General features: G+C 40.8%; 1 protein-coding gene across 1 annotated transcript in view; it reads right to left on the bottom strand.

Annotated features, from left to right (window-relative positions):
• The window catches only part of PDLIM5 (PDZ and LIM domain 5), a 194,103-nt gene that overhangs the window by 81,041 nt on the left and 91,192 nt on the right, over positions 1 to 21,870 (bottom strand). Inside the window, exons 6-7 of the mRNA XM_056567402.1 lie at positions 12,441 to 12,613; positions 1,572 to 1,608 (exon numbers count right to left, since the gene is read on the bottom strand). Of these exons, the coding sequence (XP_056423377.1) occupies positions 1,572 to 1,608; positions 12,441 to 12,613 (210 nt within the window). The remainder of the gene's footprint in view (positions 1 to 1,571; positions 1,609 to 12,440; positions 12,614 to 21,870) is intronic.

Here is a 21,870-nt window from a genome sequence, read left to right on the forward strand (position 1 = left end):
CTGCTCAGCTCATCTTGCTCTTTAACATGCTGCTGGCAGATCAGACCGCAAGTACAATATGACTGGTTTCCTTTATCTAAGCTTTCCACATTGCAGCATCCTGTCAAACATGCAGATAACCTTTTTGAGAATATAACCTTCAACAGTTCACACAGCTAATAAATATTCATCCAATGGCTTATGTGCAAATGCAGATGGATCAGGGCTGAATTTACAGTAAGCTGCAGAACACGACTATGAGGCATCTCTAGAATGGAGAGCTGTTGTAACTTGTTGCATTAATTGCAAATAACTTTTCCATTCATTTGTATAGGCATTATGTAATACAACATTTTCCCTGCAACAAATATCCACAGAGGTATCTGCAGAAAAGCCTATGGCACCATCTTTCAAGATAGTCTGTCCCTTGGATGGTCTATATGAGCCATTTAAACTTGCAGAGAGGATTTACTTGAAGTTCTATGTAAACCCCCCCAAATTCCTAATTACAAACAAAGCTTTGCTATGCCTGCATAGGGGTATTAAGGCGTGCTTCACACAAGTATATTACATGCATATTTTTACGCCCACACTATGGACACAGGTCACAAATCATCAGACAGCTGTCAGTAACAGCTGTCAGTTCAGGTTATTAGACCCATGGTCAGGCCAGGGCTTGCATCCATAATGTGGACGCAAATATATATAATATTCTTGTGTACAATCAACCTAAGAAAGAAAAAAAAAAAAAAACACAAAGATTAGAAAACCGTTCAATCCGACAAATCAACCTTTTTTTTTAAATTAGTTGTTGGAAGCCAAACTCATTGTGCCTCATTTACTAAGAGTTTTGGGTTGTTTCAGACTTGCAGGATTCCTCTCTATTTACTATGGGGATTACAGATTTACAAGTCAGGAAACTTTTCTTACCAGCTTTTTCGAGGTGGAAATTTTCAGCTATTTATTCACAGGATTTTCTGTGAATTCAATAGTAAATAGGTCGGGTTGTGAAATCCCACCCCCTTTGTGACAGACCATGCCCCTTTTTTCGGATGGTCAGTTGGATTTTCCTGGTGCACACTGTCGCAGTGTGTCTGAGACATGTCTCAGACACTGTGCACCAAACTAACTTGGAAAAACCTGACAAAAACTAGTGGGTTTTAGCTTAGTAAATGAGGGCCATTGTCTTCATGCAGCTAGTACAAAAATAAATAAAAAAGGACAAAAACACAAAATGTTTCCCTTTGCAATACAAGACTGAAAATTTAAGCCCTAAAAACTTTAGAAAAGTAGAGAGATATATGCAAAAAAAAAAGTAGAGGATCACTGAACATTTAGAGTGCGGGCTGAAACACCATGGTGCCAGTCACGTAATTTTGAATACTTTGGACTAATGATGGGAACAGGAGCTTTTTCCCTACAAAGATAGAAAAGACAGAAAGACAAGAGAAGAAAAGTAAAAAATAAATACTTTTTTTTTTTTGTATAGCCCATACCATCAGCTAGCATACCATGCCAAAGAAATCCAAAAACAGATTACAAGGACAATACCCTTAAAAACAATGCTGACAAGAAAAATAAATTGTACTTACTTGTTCACATTCACATTTTCAGGTTCTGGTTCTGTAACTGCAAAGTTAAAAGATAAGTGAGAAACAACATCAAATTACAACAACTATGTAATTATCACAAAAATAATAAAATCATGGGTGCGTACTTCTAAAAACAACACTAATTAGTTTGTATAGGATTGCAGTAGTGGGACTGAACTGCAATACCATATAAGAGATTGAGGTGTTGTTACTAAATTAAAAGGGGTTATCCAGGAAAAAACTTTTTTTTTTATATATATATCAACTGGCTCCAGAAAGTTAAACAGACTTGTAAATTACTTCTATTAAAAAAATCTTAATCCTTTCAGTACTTATGAGCTTCTGAAGTTAAGGTTGTCCTTTTCTGTCTAAGTGCTCTCTGATGACATGTGTCTCGGGAACCACCCAGTTTAGAAAAGGTTTACTATGGGGATTTGCTTCTAAACTGGGCGGTTCCCGAGACATGTGTCAGAGAGAAGTTAGACAGAAAAGAACAACCTTAACTTCAGAAGCTCATAAGTACTGAAAGGATCAAGATTTTTTAATAGAAGTAATTTACAAATCTGTTTAACTTTCTGAAGCCAGTTGATATATATATATATATATATAAAAAAAGCTTTTTCCTGGAATACCTCTTTAACCCCTTAAGGACGAAGCCCATTTTCACCTCTAGTACAAAGCCCTTTTTTGCAAATCTGACCACTGTCCCTTTAAACATTAATAACTCTGGAATGCTTTTACTTATCATTCTGATTCTGAGATAGTTTTTTGTGACATATTCTACTTTAACATAGTGGTAAATTTTTGTGGTAAAAAAAAAATATGAAAACATTTTGCATTTTTCTAACTTTGAAGCTCTCTGCTTGTAAGGAAAATGGATATTCCCAAAATATTTTTTGGGGATTCACATATACAATATGTCTACTTTATGTTTGAATCATAAAATTGATGAGTTTTTACTTTTGGAAGACACCAGAGGGCTTCAAAGTTCAGCAGCAATTTTTCAATTTTTTCACAAAATTTTCAAACTCACTATTTTTCAGGTACCAGTTCAGGTTTGAAGTGGATTTGAAGGGTCTTCATATTAGAAATACCCCATAAATTACCCCATTATAAAAACTGCACCCCCAAAAAGGATTCAAAATGACATTCAATCAGCATTTTAACCCTTTAGGTGTTTCACAGGAATAGCAGCAAAGTGAAGGAGAAAATTCAAAATCTTCATTTTTTTTACACTCGCATGTTCTTGTAGACCCAATTTTTGAATTTTTACAAGGGGTAAAATGAGAAAATGTATACTTGTATGTGTAGCCCAATTTCTCTCGAGTAAGCACATACCTCATATGTCTATGTAAAGTGTTCGGCAGGCGCAGTAGAGGGCTCAGAAGGGAAGGTGCGACAAGGGGATTTTGGAGAGTATGTTTTTCTGAAATGGTTTTTGGGGGACATGTCGCATTTAGGAAGCCCCTATTAGGGATCGACCGATATCTTTTTAGGGCAGATACCGATAATCGGTGGAGGTTAGGGCCAATAGCCGATAACTTATACCGATATTCCGGTATAAGTTATCGGCTATTTATCCCCCCGCGACACTGCTGCAGATCATTGATTTAAAGCGGGCGCTTTAAATCAATGCACTGCAGTGGCTTTTGCGGTGCCATAGGCCGCCGCCACCTGCTTCTCTCCCCCTGCCTGTCCGGGGGTCCCGAGTCCTGAGTCCGCTGCGTCGCACCCCCCACCGCACTGCCCCCATTGCCTCCCCCATCCCCGGTTTTATAATTACCTGTTCCCGGGGTCCACTCTACATCTGGCTCCGGCGGCGTCCTCCTGAGCTGTCACTGTGCGCACTGACTGTGATGTCACGTCACGTACGTCACGTCACTTGTCATTGCGCACAGCGTAACGCAGGACGCAGCAGGAGCCAGATGTAGAGTGGACCCCGGGAACAGGTCATTATAAAACCGGGGATGGGGGAGGCAATGGGGCCGGGGCGGTGTGGTGAGGGGTGCGACGCGGTGTGGTGGGTCGGGGGATGGTCGCGGTGCGGGGCATTATCGGTTTATCTGCAAGGTAATTGCCGATACCGATTATGCCCAAAATCGTGATTATCGGCCGATAATATCGGCCAAACCGATAATCGGTCGATCCCTAGCCCCTATGGTGCCAGAACAGAAAGAAAAAAAAAAAGAAAAAAAGAGAAAAATAAACCACATGGCATACCATTTTGGAAACTAGACCCCTTGAGGAACATAACAAGGAATTAAGTGAGCCTTAAAGGAAATCTGTCATCAGAATCACCCGTACTAAACCTGTTAAACAGGCTTGTAGTGCGGGTGATCCTGATTAAAATGCTTCTTACCTGGTTAAAAATGGTTCAGCGGTTCTTCAGATATCTTTATTTTTAGTTTTCTGTTATTCCCTGGCTCAGTGGGAGGAGTTATCATCTGGGACTCGGCCACACGTCATTCTAGCTGGGCGGAGCTGCCGCCCGGCTCATGAATATTCATGACCTTATCCTCATGCACCAGACCTAGAAAAAAGAGTTAGACCACGAGGATAAGTTCATGAATATTCATGAGCCGGGCGGCAGCTCCGCCCAGCTTGAAAGACGTGTGGCCGAGTCCGAGATGATAACACCTCCCACTGAGTCCCAAGCCAGGGAATAACAGAAAACTAAAAAATAAAGATATCTGAAGAACCGTTGAACCATTTTTAACCAGGTAAGAAGCGTTTTAATCAGGATCACCCGCACTACAAGCCTGTTTAACAGGTTTAGTGCGGGTGATTCTGATGACAGATTTCACTGTGGGTAGAATTACAAAAGTGGGTAGAATTACTAATCACTGTGGGTAGAATTACAAAAGGAGGGAAATACTGAAAAAATTATATTTGGTGTAATCTACAGACCCCCTAATATCACTGAAGAGATAGAAGGTCGGCTGTATAAACAAATAGAGAGGGCCGCCCGGGCAGGTACAGTGGTAATAATGGGAGATTTTAACTATCCAGATATAGATTGGGGCCGGGGGCTGGCTAAAACTACAAAGGGGAGAAAATTCCTAAATTTATTGCAGGATAATTTTATGGGCCAGTTTGTGGAGGACCCAACAAGAAGTGATGCCTTGTTGGATCTGATCATTTCCAACAACGCAGAGCTGATTGGTAATGTAACTGTGCGGGAAAACCTTGGTAATAGCGACCACAATATAGTTACTTTTGACTTAAAATGTAGAAAACAAAGACAGACGGGGAAAGCAAAAACATATAACTTTAAAAAGGCAAATTTCCCTGGTCTGAGAGCTGCACTACAGGACATAGACTGGGGGAGGTGTTCTCAAATACGGATACAGAAGGTAAATGGGACATCTTTAAATCAACTCTAAATAACTATACAGCTAAATATATACCAAAGGGGAACAAATATAAACGATTAAAACTAAATCCTACATGGCTGACAAATGAGGTTAAAAGAGCAATAAACAACAAAAAAATAGCCTTCAAAAAATTCAAATCTGATGGGTCAGCTATAACATTTAAACAGTACAAGGAGCTTAATAAAATCTGTAAAAATGTAATAAAAACAGCAAAAATTCAAAATGAGAGACAGGTGGCCAAAGAAAGCAAAACTAATCCTAAATATTTTTTTAGATATATAAATACAAAAAAACCAAGGACAGAGCATGTAGGACCCCTTAATAATGATAATGGGGAGGTTGTCACGGGCAATCAAGAGAAGGCGGAATTACTGAATGGGTTCTTTAGTTCTGTATACACTATGGAAAAAGGAGCTGACATTGGCCAGGTCAGTGCTGGTAACACATCATATAAGGTATTGAACTGGCTTAATGTAGAGATGGTACAAGGTAAGTTAAGTAAAGTAAATGTAAGCAAATCTCCAGGGCCGGATGGACTACACCCAAGAGTTCTTAGAGAGGTAAGGTCAGTAATATCTGTACCCTTGTTCATGATATTTAGAGATTCTCTGGTGTCTGGTATTGTGCCAAGGGACTGGCGCAAGGCGAATGTGGTACCAATCTTCAAGAAGGGCTCTAGGTCTTCGCCAGGCAATTATAGACCGGTAAGTCTAACGTGCATTGTGGGTAAATTGTTTGAAGGACTTATAAGGGATTACATACAGGAATACATAGGGGATAATAGTATTATAAGTGATAGCCAGCATGGGTTTACTAAGGATAGAAGTTGTCAAACCAATCTAATTTGCTTTTATGAAGAGGTGAGTAGAAGCCTTGACAGAGGAATGGCTGTGGATATAGTGTTTCTGGATTTTGCCAAAGCATTTGATACTGTCCCTCACAGACGTCTGACAGGTAAGTTAAGGTCCTTGGGCTTGGAAACTTTAATTTGTAACTGGATTGAACACTGGCTCATGGACCGTACTCAGAGAGTGGTGGTCAATGATTCGTACTCTGATTGGTCCCCGGTTATTAGTGGTGTACCCCAAGGTTTAGTACTGGGCCCGCTGCTGTTTAATTTATTTATCAATGATATAGAGGATGGTATTAACAGCTCTGTTTCTATCTTTGCAGATGACACCAAGCTTTGTAGCACGGTACAGTCTATAGAGGATGTGCATAGGTTACAAGATGACTTGGATAGACTAAGTGTCTGGGCATCCACTTGGCAAATGAGGTTCAATGTGGATAAATGTAAAGTTATGCATCTGGGTACTAATAACCTGCATGTGTCGTATGTCTTAGGGATTAAACTGGCAGAGTCACTGGTAGAGAAGGATCTGGGTGTACTTGTAGATCACAGACTACAGAATAGCATGCAATGTCAGGCTGCTGCTTCCAAAGCCGGCAGGATATTGTCATGTATCAAAAGAGGCATGGACTCAAGGGACAGGGACATAATACTCCCCCTTTATAAAGCATTGGTACGGCCTCACCTGGAATATGCTGTTCAGTTTTGGTTGCCTGTTCATAAAAGGGACACTGCGGAGATGGAAAGGGTGCAGAGACGCGCGACTAAACTAATATGGGGCATGGAACATCTTAGCTATGAGGAGCGATTAAAGGAGCTACAATTGTTTAGTCTTGAGAAGAGACGTTTAAGGGGGGATATGATAAACGTATATAAGTATATAAATGGCCCATACAAAAAATATGGAGAAAAACTGTTCCAGGTTAAAGCCCCCCAAAGGACGAGGGGGCACTCCCTCCGTCTGGAGAAGAAAAGGTTTAGTCTAAAGGGGCGACACGCCTTCTTTACCGTGAGGACTGTGAATTTATGGAACGGTCTACCTCAGGAACTGGTCACAGCAGGAACAATTAACAGCTTTAAAACAGGGTTAGATACATTCCTGGAACAAAATAACATTAATGCTTATGCAGAATTATAAAACTACATTCCTTTCCCTTATCCCCTTACACCCTTCCCTTCAATTCCCTGGTTGGACTTGATGGACGTATGTCTTTTTTCAACAATACTAACTATGTAACTATGTAACTATTTCCTTTAATACCCCACAGGTGTTTCACGACTTTTGCAAATGTAAAAAAAAAATATTTTTTTTTTTTTTTTTTACAAAAATGTGGGTTTCCCCCCAAATTTCAAATTTTTTAAAGAGTTAATAGCAGAAAAGACCCCCCAAAATCTTTAACCCCATCTCTTCTGAGTATAGAAGTACCCCATAAGTGGACCTGAAGTGCACTGCGGGCGAACTACAATGCTCAGAAGAGAAGGAGTCATATTTGGCTTTTTGAGAGCAAATTTTGCTCGGGGGGCATGTCGCATTTAGGAAGCCCCTATGGTGCCAGGACGGCAAAAAAAAAAAAAAAAAAACCACATGGCATACCATTTTGGAAACTAGACCCCTCACAGAATGTAATGAGGGGTACAGTGAGCATTTACCCCCCACTGGTGTCTGACAGATCTTTGGAACAGTGGGCTGTGCAAAATTTTTCATTTTCACGGACCACTGTTCCAAAGATCCGTCAGACACCTGTGGGGTGTAAATTCTCACTGCACCCCTTATTACATTCCGTGAGGGGTGTAGTTTCCAAAATGGGGTCACATGTTGGTGTGTTTTTTTTTTTTGCGTTTGTCAGAACTGCTGTAACAATCAGCCACCCCAGTGCAAATCACCTCAAATGTACATGGCGCACTCTCCCTTGATGTGTGCCTCCAGAGCACTTTGCGCCCACATATGGGGTATCTCCGTACTCGGGAGAAATTGCGTTACAAATTTTGGGGGGCGTTTTTCCCTTTTACCTCTTGTGAAAATGAAAAGTATAGGGCAACACCAGCATGTTAGTGTCAAAATATTAATGTTTTTTACACTAACATGCTGATGTAGACCCCAACTGTTCCTTTTCATAAGGGGTAAAAGGAGAAAAAGCCCCCCAAAATTTGTTCGGCAATTTCTCCTGAGTATGGCGATACCCCCATATGTGACCCTATACTGTTGCCTTGAAATACAATAGGGCTCCAAAGTGAGAGCGCCATGCGCATTTGAGGCCTGAATTAGGTACTTGCATAGGGGTGGACATAGGGGTATTCTATGCCAGTGATTCCCAAACAGGATGGCTCCAGCTGTTGTAAAACTCCCAGCATGCTTGGACAGTCAATTGCTGTCCAGAAATGCTGGGAGTTTTTGCTTTGCAACAGCTGGAGGCTCCATCTTTTTATTGGGGAGGGGGGGTGGTAGGGGGGCAGTGTACGTGTGTATATGTAGTGTTTTACTCTTTATTTTATGTTAGTGTAGTGTAGTGTTTTTAGGTTATATTCACACTGGAGGCAGATTACACTGAGTCTCCCGCTAGGAGTTTGAGAAGCGGCGGAAAATTTGCTGCAGCTCAAACTTGAAGCGGGGAACTCACTGTAATCTGCCGCCAGTGTGAATGTAGCCTGCACATTCACATGGGAGGGGGGTCAAAACTACAACTCCCAGCATGCACTGACAGACCATGCATGCTGGGAGTTGTAGTTTTGCAACAGCTGGAGGCACACTGGTTGGAAAACCTTGAGTTTGGTTCCATGACCTAACCAGTGTGCCTCCAGCTGTTGCAAAACTACAACTCCCAGCATGTTCTGATTGCGGAAGGGCATGCTGGGAGATGTAGTTATGCAACGGCTGGAGGCACGCAACTACAACTCCCAGCATGCCAATACATATACTGTTCCTGAATGCTGGGAGTTGTAGTTTTGCAAGATTTAGAGGGGTTCAGGTTGCAAATCACTGTCCAGTGGTCTCTAAACTGTGGCCCTTCAGATGCTGCAAAACTACAACCCTCAGCATGCCCAGACAGCAAATTGCTGTCTGGGCATGCTGAGAGTTGTAGTTTTGCAACATCTGGAGGGCTACAGTTTGAGACCACTGCATAGTGATCAACAACCTGAGCCCCTCTAAATATTGCAAAACTACAAGTCCCAGCATGCCCACACAGCAAACAGCTGTCTGGGCATGCTGAGAGTTGTAGTTTTGCAACATCTGGAGGGCCACGGTTTAGAGACCATTGTAAACTGTGGCCCTCCGGATGTTGCTAGGCAACAACTCACGTGGCAGGACCCGGATGAATTGCTGCCGCCGCACGTGGGGATCCCCGCATGGAGGATCGCGCTCCGGGATCCAGGCAAAGGACCTTCGGCGCCGGTCCCTGGACAGTTCCCCCGTTTTGCCCGGACACCGATAGGTGGGCAAAGCTGGGGAACCGAACTTTAACCCCTCCCCCAGTCTGCTATGGTCACTCCGGCCAACCAATAGCAGGGATAGGAGGGGTGGCACCCCTGCCATCAAACTCCTATCCCTTCAGGGGGATCGAGGGTGTCTCGGACACCCCCGATCCCTCTTATTTTCCGGGTCACCAGGTCACTAGTGAACCGTATGACCCAGAATCGCGAAGATCGCAGGTCTGAATTGACCAGCGATTTGCGCCCATCGCGGTCATGGGGGGGGGGGGGTCCCAGGACCCCCCTCGGCGATGTGCCGGATGCCTGCTGTTAGATAACAGAAGTCATCCCAGCCCGATCCCCGCTACCGGTGACGAGGCGCTCCCGGAACCCTGCGACGTACATGTACGTGGCTCATCGTGAAGGGGTTAAGGAGTCATGTTTTTACCTCATATATTCACTTTAGCCTTTTGTGGATAAACTATTTACTATACACATCTGGCACACTGCAGCTAACTCTGCAAGGACATTTCTGAACATTCGTGCAGAGTTTGTCGCTGCACAAGAGAACAACCTGCTGTCAGTAAGGCTAAGTTTCCACTTTGGTTTTTTTTGGGCAGTTTTTGAAAAACTGCCACTGCAGTTTTTGAGCCAAAGTCAGAAGTGGATCCATAAGGGATGAGAAGTGTAAGTCCTTCCTTTATATGTCCTATTCCTTTTGAATACATTTCTGGCTTTGGCTCAAATACTGAAGTGGCAGTATTCCAAAAACTGCCAGAAAAAAAAAAAAAAAAACACAAGTGGAAACTTAGCCTAACAGCCGGACTTTCCAGAGAGAATGTAGGAATGGTTTATAACTGTCCATTCCTTCCCAATTGCTACATTGCATTTATTGAGCTCAGAACAGGGACTTGTTTTAACCCCTGGTGACCATGTGACTGCCAGGTACCGGGTATCTGCAGTGAGATGCTGCCACTTTAGCAGACCCAAATGAGTTAGGCAGTAAGTGTCAGGGGGCTGTATAGTCCCTGTAACTGTGGCTATGATGTTAGCCACTGTTCCAGTGGAAATAACCATTACAAATATGTATTTAACAAAAAAAAGAAAAAAAGTCTTACAGTGCCAATATCCACCCTTAAATTGCTTTTCTGAACAGTAAACAAAATAAAAAATAAAAAGAGGGGCGCCATTTAAAAAATGATTTTAGTGACACTTTTGTCTATTAAATAAAAATAAAAAAGCATAAAGAAATGAGACCTGTATTTCTGATGTTTTTTTTTGTTTTTTTTGGGGGGAGGGGGGGTTAGCAATTTACTAGTAACAAAATGGCATAAAATTTGAGCCTGATAAATACTGGGGAAAAAAAATTACTCAACAATTTATAAACTTTATAACTTTAAAATCTGCATGAACTAAGCAAAAGGAAAAAAAATAATAATAATGTGTTTGGTCATGAAGGAGTGTAAAGGGCCCATTCTGCAAGTGGGTAAGAAAGTGGGTAAGAGATTTATTTGACAGAAATGCTACTCCATCTTTTACATGCACTTCCACTATCTTCTATTTCAGATACCTATAGTGCCCCTCACTCAAATTGGTCATAGCTAGAAGCCCTTATAGTGTCAGAAAGTAAAGAAAGCCTGAAGAGAATCCTCTGGGCATATGGAACCTAATTCCAAGTATAATTATACTTAACCCCCATTACAGGTAAACGGAGAAGATATGTAAAACTGACTGCAGGTCCCCTTAAAGAATTGGACTTATTGATAATCCTAACAGAATACTAGCTAATGGAGCAATAAGATTTCTGGTTAAAGGAAGTAATGTGAGTAATCACCCCACTTAGTGTAAAAGAGTCTTAAGAGTATCCAGAAGCAAGTGTTTAATTTACCTGCAGTGCCACAATTCTTACTAAAACCAATAAGCTGTGTTAAAGCGTACCTGTCATAGTTCAAAAAAATAAGAAAAAAAGTGATATGTTACTCAGGACCCAATCCTGATTTTTATGTGTCTCTGACCTATATATCCAGAGATATAAGCATTTATCTGCTGGTGAGTTACTTTTTCATTGTGCAGGCTGGAGGGGGCGTGTCAGTCTGTCTCCCTCACAGGAGCAAGCCTGGGCAGTCAGCCAATCAGTACTCTCTACTCTGTAACCCTTTCCTCTCTGGTATTATGCTGTGTCATGTGTCAGAGGAAGATACTTGGAGCTTGCCTGCAGTAATCAGAAGACATTATTGTGAATTAATCACAGGATAAAAGGTATAAATATAAGAATAGATCTTTATAAAATTAGTGCAAGGATTTTTTAGATAAAAGAGCAGCATTTTTATGAATACATGTTCTATCTGTTTTATCTTCTCCTAGTAAAGCTGGATGCTAATCAGCATAGCTGTCACTATGTGTGTCATTCATCTTTCACAGACTCCTGAATGTCTGATCAACTGCTTTGTCATTCAGGAGTCCGAGAAAGCTTTGACTATTTCAGCATGCTGGGGGTTGTAGTTTAGTAACAACTGAAGCTGCAATGTTTGTAAATAACTGTGTTAGAGCAGTGTTGCCTCCAGCTGTTGTAAAACTACAGGTCCCAGCATGTCCACACATCCTTTATCTGTAGTTTTGCATACACAATAGAAATCTCCTGTACTGGATACCGGTATGCTTTACGGCCAGTATCCAGTATGCTGCAAAATCTAGACTAGTCTGTCTGGCTAAAAGACAGGCGACCCCTAGTGGTGGCTATTTTGAGCTTGAATTTCAGGTGAAAATGTAATCTTTATTTTATTTTTATTTTTTTTTAACAATGACAGTGCCTCGTTAAGGACTTACTATGTTGAATCCACTACACCATTCCCAATCACAGGCCATGGTTTTAAAACAGATTTTGATTCCATGGGAAAAAAAAAAAAAAAACATGTGAAAACCCCACTGAGTAGACATAGCAAAATAAAATTTGCAGCAAAAAAACCTAAAAAGTATGCCTTAGATTTATGTCATGGAATAAAAAATGACGTATGTGAAAAACCAACAGAGTAAAAAACACTTTTTGTAGCTGGTTTCCACTTTGACTAACAGACAAGGATCCTGAACAGGGGAACTTCTCACTAACAGGGTATCTGTTTTATGAAATAAATAAAAAATTTGTATTTTAAAAGATTTTATAGGTAATGAAAATAAACTCTAGAACATGGATTCATAAGGATTGTGGCCACAGCCATTATAAACCTTAAAGTAACTTACGATTTTCTGTTCCAGTCATCTGAGCAAGGATACGGAAGGAACGGGACTGGGTGGTACCAGTGCGTGGGTGCCAGTCTTCTGTGTTGTCTATAAGTCGCTTCTTGCTTGCATCACTGAAAGTTGGTGTATGATGGAAGTTGTTATCAACATCCATGACATGCTGGCGAGGTGGGCTAAGTAAAAGATAAATAAATGATAGTTTTAGTTTTTTTATTCTATGCCAGAAGAGTTTACTAGTTTGATTTGTGATATTAAAAAATAAATCTGCCGTGTATTTCTTCAACAAAGTACATACAAATATTAGTTACACACTTTATGTTGCAACCAGTGGCTTGAAAACAATGTGGGATGTATCAAACAGGTCCAAATCATAAACAACCCACAAGGAGAGTGGGAGGCCCTCAAGCTAAAGCCACACAAAACCCTCGGGTCGAAGCCCGGAGTCACTAACACCTCTCTTTATTACCCATATTTTTTTTCAGGGATTAATTTTTTAATGCACCAATATAAGTTACATTTTAAGGGGTGGGCAATAACGAAAGGTGTTGGAGACTTCGGCCCAAGGGTTTTGTGTAGCTTCACCAAACAGGTCCTTGCTTACATTTTTGTAAGGGTCTATGTCAAATAACATGTGGAATTTGTTTGGTTACCATGTACAGCTACTCTACTTTAAATCTGCATCAGTTTTCTTACATTCAAAAGGCTAAACACAACCTCAGCTCCTATGAGGATTGGTCATGGAACTGCTACTATGTTCTGTACAATACATCTAAACAGTAGCAATCCAGATTGAGGGCAATTTCTTTCAAGAGTGGTGCAGAATGCATATACTATACATACATTTTTTTCAATACTCTACATCATTCTTCTCTTTTGTTCAGTTCACTTGAAGCCAAGATTTTCCTAAATACTGTTGAATCGAAAAGAAATGCAGCAATGCAACACTATGGCCACAAGATGGCAGTGTTGTTGGCAATTTTTGGCTAGTACCTTTACGATTAGGTTTTTAACCGTAAGGCCTTCTCATTTGGAAATCTCTAGAGAAAAAAACATTATTTTAAACTATAATAATAGTATCATTGACCCAGCCTTAAAGTTATCATACAACTGCTGCATGGACTGTGACCCATATTTTAAAACTTCTGGCCTAGAACATCAGCTCATATTTTAATGCAATTATACAATGTTTCTGTTTTTTCATACCGTTTAGGTGGATTTTTCCTTTATTCAGATAAGAAAAAAAAAGAGAATAAATAAAAGAAATGTAAGAAAGAATTCAAGAAATACAAAGCCTAAACACATGCAGATGGTAAAGTGTACAGGAAACACTTTGACATCAATAACTGGTTAGAATTGTGAGATAGTAAACCAAGGAGTTATGAAGCCATGACTAGTTACAGTAAGGTTATGTTCACAAACTGTTTTTGGACAATAAAAAAAAAAAAAAAAAAAATAAGTCAGTTTTAAGTGTCCCTGACATTCACAAAAACTTTCGACAAGTTTCAGATACATGTCAAAAGTTTTGACCGGTCGGGGTTTCAGTGCTGGGACCCCCACTATAAGGGGAACGAACAGGAAAAATGGCATGGTAGCAACTATTCACATAAGTACCAGGAACTTTTTATTGTCAGTTTAATTTTTTGGGGAAAAAAAAGTCAATTTTCTTAAAAAATTTAATGGCAGAAACTTCTGAAAAGTCAGCGTTTCATTTTGGTGCCTAAAAACCAACCGTTTTTACTGACAAAATGAGTCTCAAAATACAGCAAATGCACATTGGGGGAAAGAAGAGAGAGATACAGGCAAAAGAGAGAGGAGAGTGAGATACAGGCAAAAGAGAGAGGAGAGTGAGATACAGGCAAAAGAGAGAGGAGAGTGAGATACAGGCAAAAGAGAGAGGAGAGTGAGATACAGGCAAAAGAGAGAGGAGAGTGAGATACAGGCAAAAGAGAGAGGAGAGTGAGATACAGGCAAAAGAGAGAGGAGAGTGAGATACAGGCAAAAGAGAGAGGAGAGTGAGATACAGGCAAAAGAGAGAGGAGAGTGAGATACAGGCAAAAGAGAGAGGAGAGTGAGATACAGGCAAAAGAGAGAGGAGAGTGAGATACAGGCAAAAGAGAGAGGAGAGTGAGATACAGGCAAAAGAGAGAGGAGAGTGAGATACAGGCAAAAGAGAGAGGAGAGTGAGATACAGGCAAAAGAGAGAGGAGAGTGAGATACAGGCAAAAGAGAGATGAGAGTGAGATACAGGCAAAAGAGAGATGAGAGTGAGATACAGGCAAAAGAGAGAGGAGAGTGAGATACAGGCAAAAGAGAGAGGAGAGTGAGATACAGGCAAAAGAGAGAGGAGAGTGAGATACAGGCAAAAGAGAGAGGAGAGTGAGATACAGGCAAAAGAGAGAGGAGAGTGAGATACAGGCAAAAGAGAGAGAGATGCTGAATATAGAAGCTTACCTTCCTATTTTACTATCTAGCCAATAGATGGCACAATACACAATGTTGTGTTTAATGACATAGTTAAACTTATGGTTAGCTAATGACTGCTCTTTTTAAATTATATTAAAAATTGATTTCATACCATCCTGCTTTACAAACATAGGTCCACATATTAACAGGGTCATGATTAAAAGTGCAGTTACAGCTATATACATGACTTCTCGTTCATACAAGTTATATTTCTCAATCCCTCATATGAGTGTGTGCATGCATGTTTCATAATTAGTCAGGTTTTGAAGGAATGTTTATTAAGAATTTGTATTTTCAAATTTGCATATTTTTATTTCATAGCCCCTGAATGTACTGAATGTATTTTCCATTACCCAGCTGCTACTAAAAAGTGCACAAGTATGCAGTTACTTGTAAGTCCTCTCCAAAATGAGAAGGCCTACAACCCTGCTGGCCGTAAAGCCCAACAAGATTAAGGGCAAGTGGTCTTGCAGCCTGACATGCTGGGTTTGGCTCCGCCAAAAGGCAGAGACCGGTTTGTTTATGCTACAACGGCTCCATTAAATTAAATAATTTTTCCAGAAAAATAGGTCCTCAGGTTGGCGATCAAAATAATGACTTACTAGTTCTCTCTTTCCCTGCCAGTGACGCTCCAATGTTGCCTGCAGTCAGGGCTTCTTGTTCTCTGTCCCGCATCAAAGAAAATGCCCACTTAGCCAATTAGTGGTCTCAGTGGTGACCTGCCTCAGCCAGGGGATGGTTGAGTGGGCATTTCCTAGGTGAACAAGGAAAGAAACGGTCCAGCACGGGATTGCAGGTAAAAGCAGCTTCTTCTTTATTGGGTCATATTCTGACAAGACAAGACAACATAGCTGACGCGTTTCGGCCCTACACTTGGTCCTTAGTTATGCCATGACTAAGGACAAGGTGTAGGTCCGAAAAGCGTCGGCAATGTTGTCTTGTCTTGTCGGAATATGACCCAATAAAGAAAAAGCTGCTTTTACCTGCAATCCCGTGCTGGACCGTTTCTTTACTTGTGCACACATGCGGTCAGGGACGCTGCTGACCAGGCCCGTGCACAGGTGCAGAGAGGGGGAGGAGAGCTGTCGTTCTGATTCATTTCCTAGGTGATGGGATGGAGAACAGGTAGAATTTGAAGCAGGCATGAGCAATGTTGGAACTTCAGCGGTGAGGAAAGGAGTCGTAGATGAGTAAAGGTTACTTTATTTTTCCACGATCCCCCTAAGCAGTTTTAAAAGTAGAATTATTTCCTCAAACTACACCTTTAAACCAAAGAAACTATAAAAAAATAAAAATAAAAAATAAAAAAAAACACACACACACACAAACAGGATATCCAAAAAATACAATAAAAACACAAAAAAAATGGACAAACCATGCAGTTATAAACACAAAAGCTGGGTTCATTCCTTAAAGGGGTACTCCGCACCCCTAGACATCTTATCCCCTATCCAAAGGAAAGGGGATAAGATGTCAGATCGCCGGGGTCCCACTGCTGGGGACCCCCGGGATCTCGGCTGCTGCACCCACCTGTACGGCTTCCACCTCAAACCGGCAACGCTGAAGGTTTCGGATCCCGACCACAATGGCGGACGAGCATGACGTCACGCCCCGCCCCCTCAATGCAAGTCTATGGGAGGCCCATCACGCCCCCTCCCATAGACTTGCATTGAGGGGGTGGGGCGTGACATCACACTGGGCGGAGTCGTGACTTCAAGCTCGTCCGCCATTGTGGTCTGGATCTGAAGCCTCCAGCGTTGCCGGTGGGAGGTGGAAGCCATACAGGTGGGTGCAGCAGCCAAGATCACGAGGGTTCCCAGAAGCGGGACCCCGGCGAGCTGACATCTTATCCCCTATCCTTTGGATAGGGGATAAGATGTCTAGGGGTGCGGAGTACCCCTTTAATTGCAGAATCCTCTCGGAATTTCAGGAGGTCGGCAGCACTTCACATTGCAGAAATGCCACAGTTTTTACCACAGATTTCAACCTCACTGAAATAAAATTGCGTCTACCTCCATACCATAAAATGCATGCAAAAATTCACTCTATTAGGTGGGCTGGTTATTAATCCCCTTTAAATTTGTTACTTGCTAGGCTGACAAGGTTTCAAACAGAGGCCACCAAGTTAGATTCTAGCTATGAAAGTACATTAGCATTTCACCACCACTTTACTGTTTAAATACAGCCATAAACTACATAAAAAGTTTAGTGCCTTTGCAAATACATTGCACTACTTATCATTTATGTCTTCTGACTCATAACCCGTACTATAGCACTGAGCTACACTTACAATTACGCTAGTCAGGTTACTGTACAATGCCTGGGGTCAAGAGAAACTTAAAGGGGTACTCCACTGCCCCAGCATTCGGAACATTTTGTTCTGAATGCTTGGAGCGGGCGGCAGGGGTCGTGACATCATGGTCACGCTGCTAGTGATGTCACGCCACGCCCCCTCAATGCAAGTCTATGGGAGGGGGCGTGACGGCCATCACGCCCCCTTCCATAGACTTGCATTGGGGGGGCGTGGTGTGATGTCGCGGGGGGCCCGCTCCAAGCCTTCTAAATGAATGCTGGTGGCTGCACAGAGATTGTGGGGGTCCCAGTGGAAGGACCCCAGCAGTCAGACATCTTATCCCCTATCCTTTGAATATGGGATAAGATGTCAAGGGGCAGAGTACCCCTTTAATGGGATATTCCAGCTGTTTGGAAAAATGTTCATGAAGCTGGGGCTGTGGGGGGGAAAAAAAAAAAGCCAAAACTTTGTCTCAAACTCCCGCAGTTCCTGTTTGGCTCCTTATTGTACCCTGATGTCCCGTCCAGACAACAGATCATTACAGGAACACCGACACAGGACACCATAGCGGCCAGTGATTGCCTTAGCAGAAAGGTCCTGCTCTTGCTCTGAGCTTTCGTCTCTTGGAAAGATCTGAACAGGAGTTTCAGGGAACCAGGGATAGGTAAGTATGGCTTTAACATAGCTTTTGTTCCCTATTTTTTCACAGCTCCAGAAACATATTCATTTTTTCAAACTACCAGAATACCCCTTTAATTGAATGTAAAGGATCAAACTAAGCTCTATGCAAACAACATAAAACAATAGGGGATTTCTGCTCTAAAGTCTGAAGAATTGGGAATGCAGCTTTGTACTTTAGTACTAAGATGTAATTTAGGATTAGTACTACATAAGTAATGAAACAGGTTTACAAAGCAACACTTTTTAAATGGAATACCACAACATGGTGTTCAAAGGTGGATTTACACATGCTTCTATAGCTGAAAAGAATGCTTCACACATGCAGTGCCAAGAACACACACTAAATGATGAATGGTACTAACTTTGCCTCTGTCGAAACCTACATAAAAAAAAATTTCAAAAGCAACATAAATATGAGATCCTAAAGTGAAATAACACAGAATGGCTTTAAATGCTGGAATGGCACCCAGGCAGGGAGATCCAATAATAATCTTAGTTGTGGTGTGAGAAGAAGATTATTCAGAGGGTTTTACCTTCTATGGGCATATTTCAAAGCCCTACCTAAGAAAAAAAACACATATCCACACATAAAGCAGGCCATTCCTCAAGAGTAGGTTATAGGCTGTTTTTTTTTTTTATTAATAAGAAGTAAATTCAGAGAGGCAGGATGGAGGCTATGTGCTGCCAATGTAATATGAAGAGAAAATAGAAGGGATGAACTTTATAGAGCAGAATTCTACCTGTGCCAGGAACATAAAACTGGATTCCACATATTGATATCCAACTGTGAAGCTGGGCCCACAACATCTGAGCTCCGGGACATGCTGCTCACTTCCATGGGCTCACTTACTCTCACTTGGCTTCTCTAAAGTGTAATGCAAGATGTTTGGGCAGACACCGAAAACACTTATTTTAGTAGCTTATAAAAAAGATGACTTGTGCACTAACAGACTGTTCAACTTAAGGTTATACATTTTAACAAATTGTGTTTTTTCTCAGCTGGCAGCTCTTATTTGTGTAATGTATGCAGCTGCAATGTGTTGGAGTCTCTGGAGCAGTAATATGTGCTGAGTTAGAACATCTTCACGCAATGATCTGCATAGAATTAACTAGTGACACAGCTGTCAATACAACACGGTGCCCGCTGATAAACAAGCAGTGCCAGCTAACAGCAGACATCATCCGCTGGAGATTACCGCTGTGCAGCTACTTCAGCATTTATATTTTCTATGGGAATAATGGGCCAGATTTATCAATCTGTCTGGAAACAAAGCTGTCTGATAACAACCAATCAGAGCCTAGCTTTCATATCTTAGAGAGATTTGGTAAAATTAAACCTGTATGAGAATAGAAAAAGGAAGACTAGAGGACAGCGCCTCGTGTATTACCCCAGCGTTTAACAAGAATATTCAGGAGTAAGATGTAAGATGGCTGCTCACCTTGTACATGGGCCTATCACCTGTAATAATCAAATGAAGTGGAAAATCTGCTCAGCCCAGGGGTCATAGGAGATGGGCAACCTGTCCTGCTCAACGTGGTACAGAGGTGAAGATAGAAAACCCTTATGATGTCAGGGGCTGCTTATCCCAATGAAAATGGATTTCAAGTCAGAAGTCATGTTCAAATCCAAAGTTTTCTGCAGTACGATACAATAATAAAAGTACCAATGACATGTTTCAGGGTGCACTCACCCCTTCCTTAGAGCCAGATTTAGACCACTTCACAGAATCCCCAACAGGCTGATAACTTAATCTTAGCAAAACATGTGTGGTCTGTATTGTATTTAATTCACTTTTTCATTGTTTATACAAGTCTTGTCTGTTTTATTATTTCTTGCCCTGCACTATATGCAAGTACATTTTCTTCCTTGGGGTTACTTTTGGGTTGGACTTTTTTCCCCTTTGGTATTCCTGGGACTCCAAGTGCTTTTCATACTTAGAGGGTTTGCACGTATATTTACAGTATGTATACCATATAGACCATTCTACTTTTATTTCACTTCATACTTGTCATTATTCTTATCATTTGTATGTCTCTTGTATACATTTTATATGTATTTAATTAATAAAATTGTGATTTATATGATATTTTGGTATGTGTGATCTATATTTTGGGAGGATATTTTGAACATTTGATTCCACACGTGGGTTACATCCCTGTTTAATAGATTTAAATAAGTTGTATGTCATAGAAATAAGTCAAAAATTATGATCAGTTGGGATCTGGATGCTAAGACCGCCATCTGTCATTAGATTAATGCAATGAAAGCTCTTTAGGGGCACTTAAGTAATACACTCGGAGACAAAAGGCAGCCTCACTTTAAGCCAGGAAATGCATACTTGATAAGTGAAGACACAAATCTAATGAAAATTGTCATAAAAATTTAGAGACATACATAACTATAATGATATAATATAACAATGTGTAATGAGAGGACTAAGTGTAACATATATTATTATTAAACTACATTATGGATTACCATTTCTGAGACAGAATAATATAGATATTTAGTCATAGATCGACATTAAGTAGTAAATGTTACAATGACTGGTGTGCACTGATGCAAGAAGACCATGACCAGCATTGATAATCCCCATAAGGCACCTCCTGTTCTGCTTCAACAAAATCATTTCTATTACTTTTTCCATTTTAGACTATGACACATACATGTCAAAAATCATTGTCAGGCATACATGTTGTATCCAGAAAAGACTAATTGATGCAATTATAATTTTACTTTCGATTTCATGAATGGATTTTTTACTATTTGGTTACCTTAATCTGCCAAAATGTCATCTCATCACACATCTCACCGCTGAGCCTCGGAGTCAGTTTTGAGCTTTACATTTTCTAGAAATGTCAATATTTTTACTAAAATCTGCACCAAAATCAATAATGAAAACCATGTATATTTAGTTGCAGACTTCTTGTCAGCCAATCCACCAGGCAATTTTTATGTAATGTGTGAATGTAGTCTTAAGGTCCAGTATTAGACAAGCACATGGGAAACTGCTGTGTACCACTAAATAAGAACAAGCACTAGAAAACATTGGGTGGTCCGTGTTGGCTTCTCTGCACTCCACTAGCCTTCATTTATAGATCTCTCCCTAATTTATTTCTACAGTAAATTTGGCCCAGTTGGTTTCCTGTTTCTAGAAAGCGGTGCATTTGTGAACACTGTCATTGGGAAGTAGGTTTATGGAGAAAAGAATTGCATTTTTATTTAAAAACAGAAATGTGCCTTAAAAGGTTAGAGAGAGACTACAATGCGAAGGACAGAGTCAGATTGTGACTTTGGTCGGGGTCATTTTTGAACCGTATCAGTTTTACTGCCAGACTAAAACCGTGGTGTATTCTTTGGAATAGCTACCCAATACTAGGAATTTTACAGACAATGCTTTCCTGATCTAGTTTTGAACTATAATAATGTTGATATTGAACAATAATATGGTCAGTATTTAAAGCAGATAAAGCCCTCTGAGCAATCTTGCAACAGACTCATAGATATAAGATTATATATCACTGTATATGTTCAATTCTTTTCACTCAGTTTACATAATCCTTCATCACCCTATTAAAAGGGGTACTCCAGAGGGAAAAAGTTTTAAATCAACTGGTGCCAGAAAGTTATAAATCATTTCTATTTAAAAATGTTAAGCCTTTCAGTACTTATAAGCTGCTGTTAGCTCTAGAGGAAGTAGTCTAGTTCATTCCAGTCTGAATACAGTGCCCTCTGCTGCCACTGTTATACATATCAGGAACTGTTCGGAGCAGAAGAGGTTTGCTATGGGAATTTGCTCTTGCTCTGGACAGTTCCTGACATACAACATACAACAGCTGATAAGTACTGAAAGGCTTAAGATTTTTTAATAGCAGTAATTTACATATTTGTGTACCTTTCTGGCACCAGTTGATTTGATTTTTTTTCCCCTCCTAAATACCGCTTTAAATGCCTTGAGAGCCAATAAAGCATTTGGCCACATTTTGTGTACT

This window comes from Hyla sarda, chromosome 1 (genome assembly GCF_029499605.1).
Source record: "Hyla sarda isolate aHylSar1 chromosome 1, aHylSar1.hap1, whole genome shotgun sequence".
Taxonomy (NCBI): domain Eukaryota; kingdom Metazoa; phylum Chordata; class Amphibia; order Anura; family Hylidae; genus Hyla; species Hyla sarda.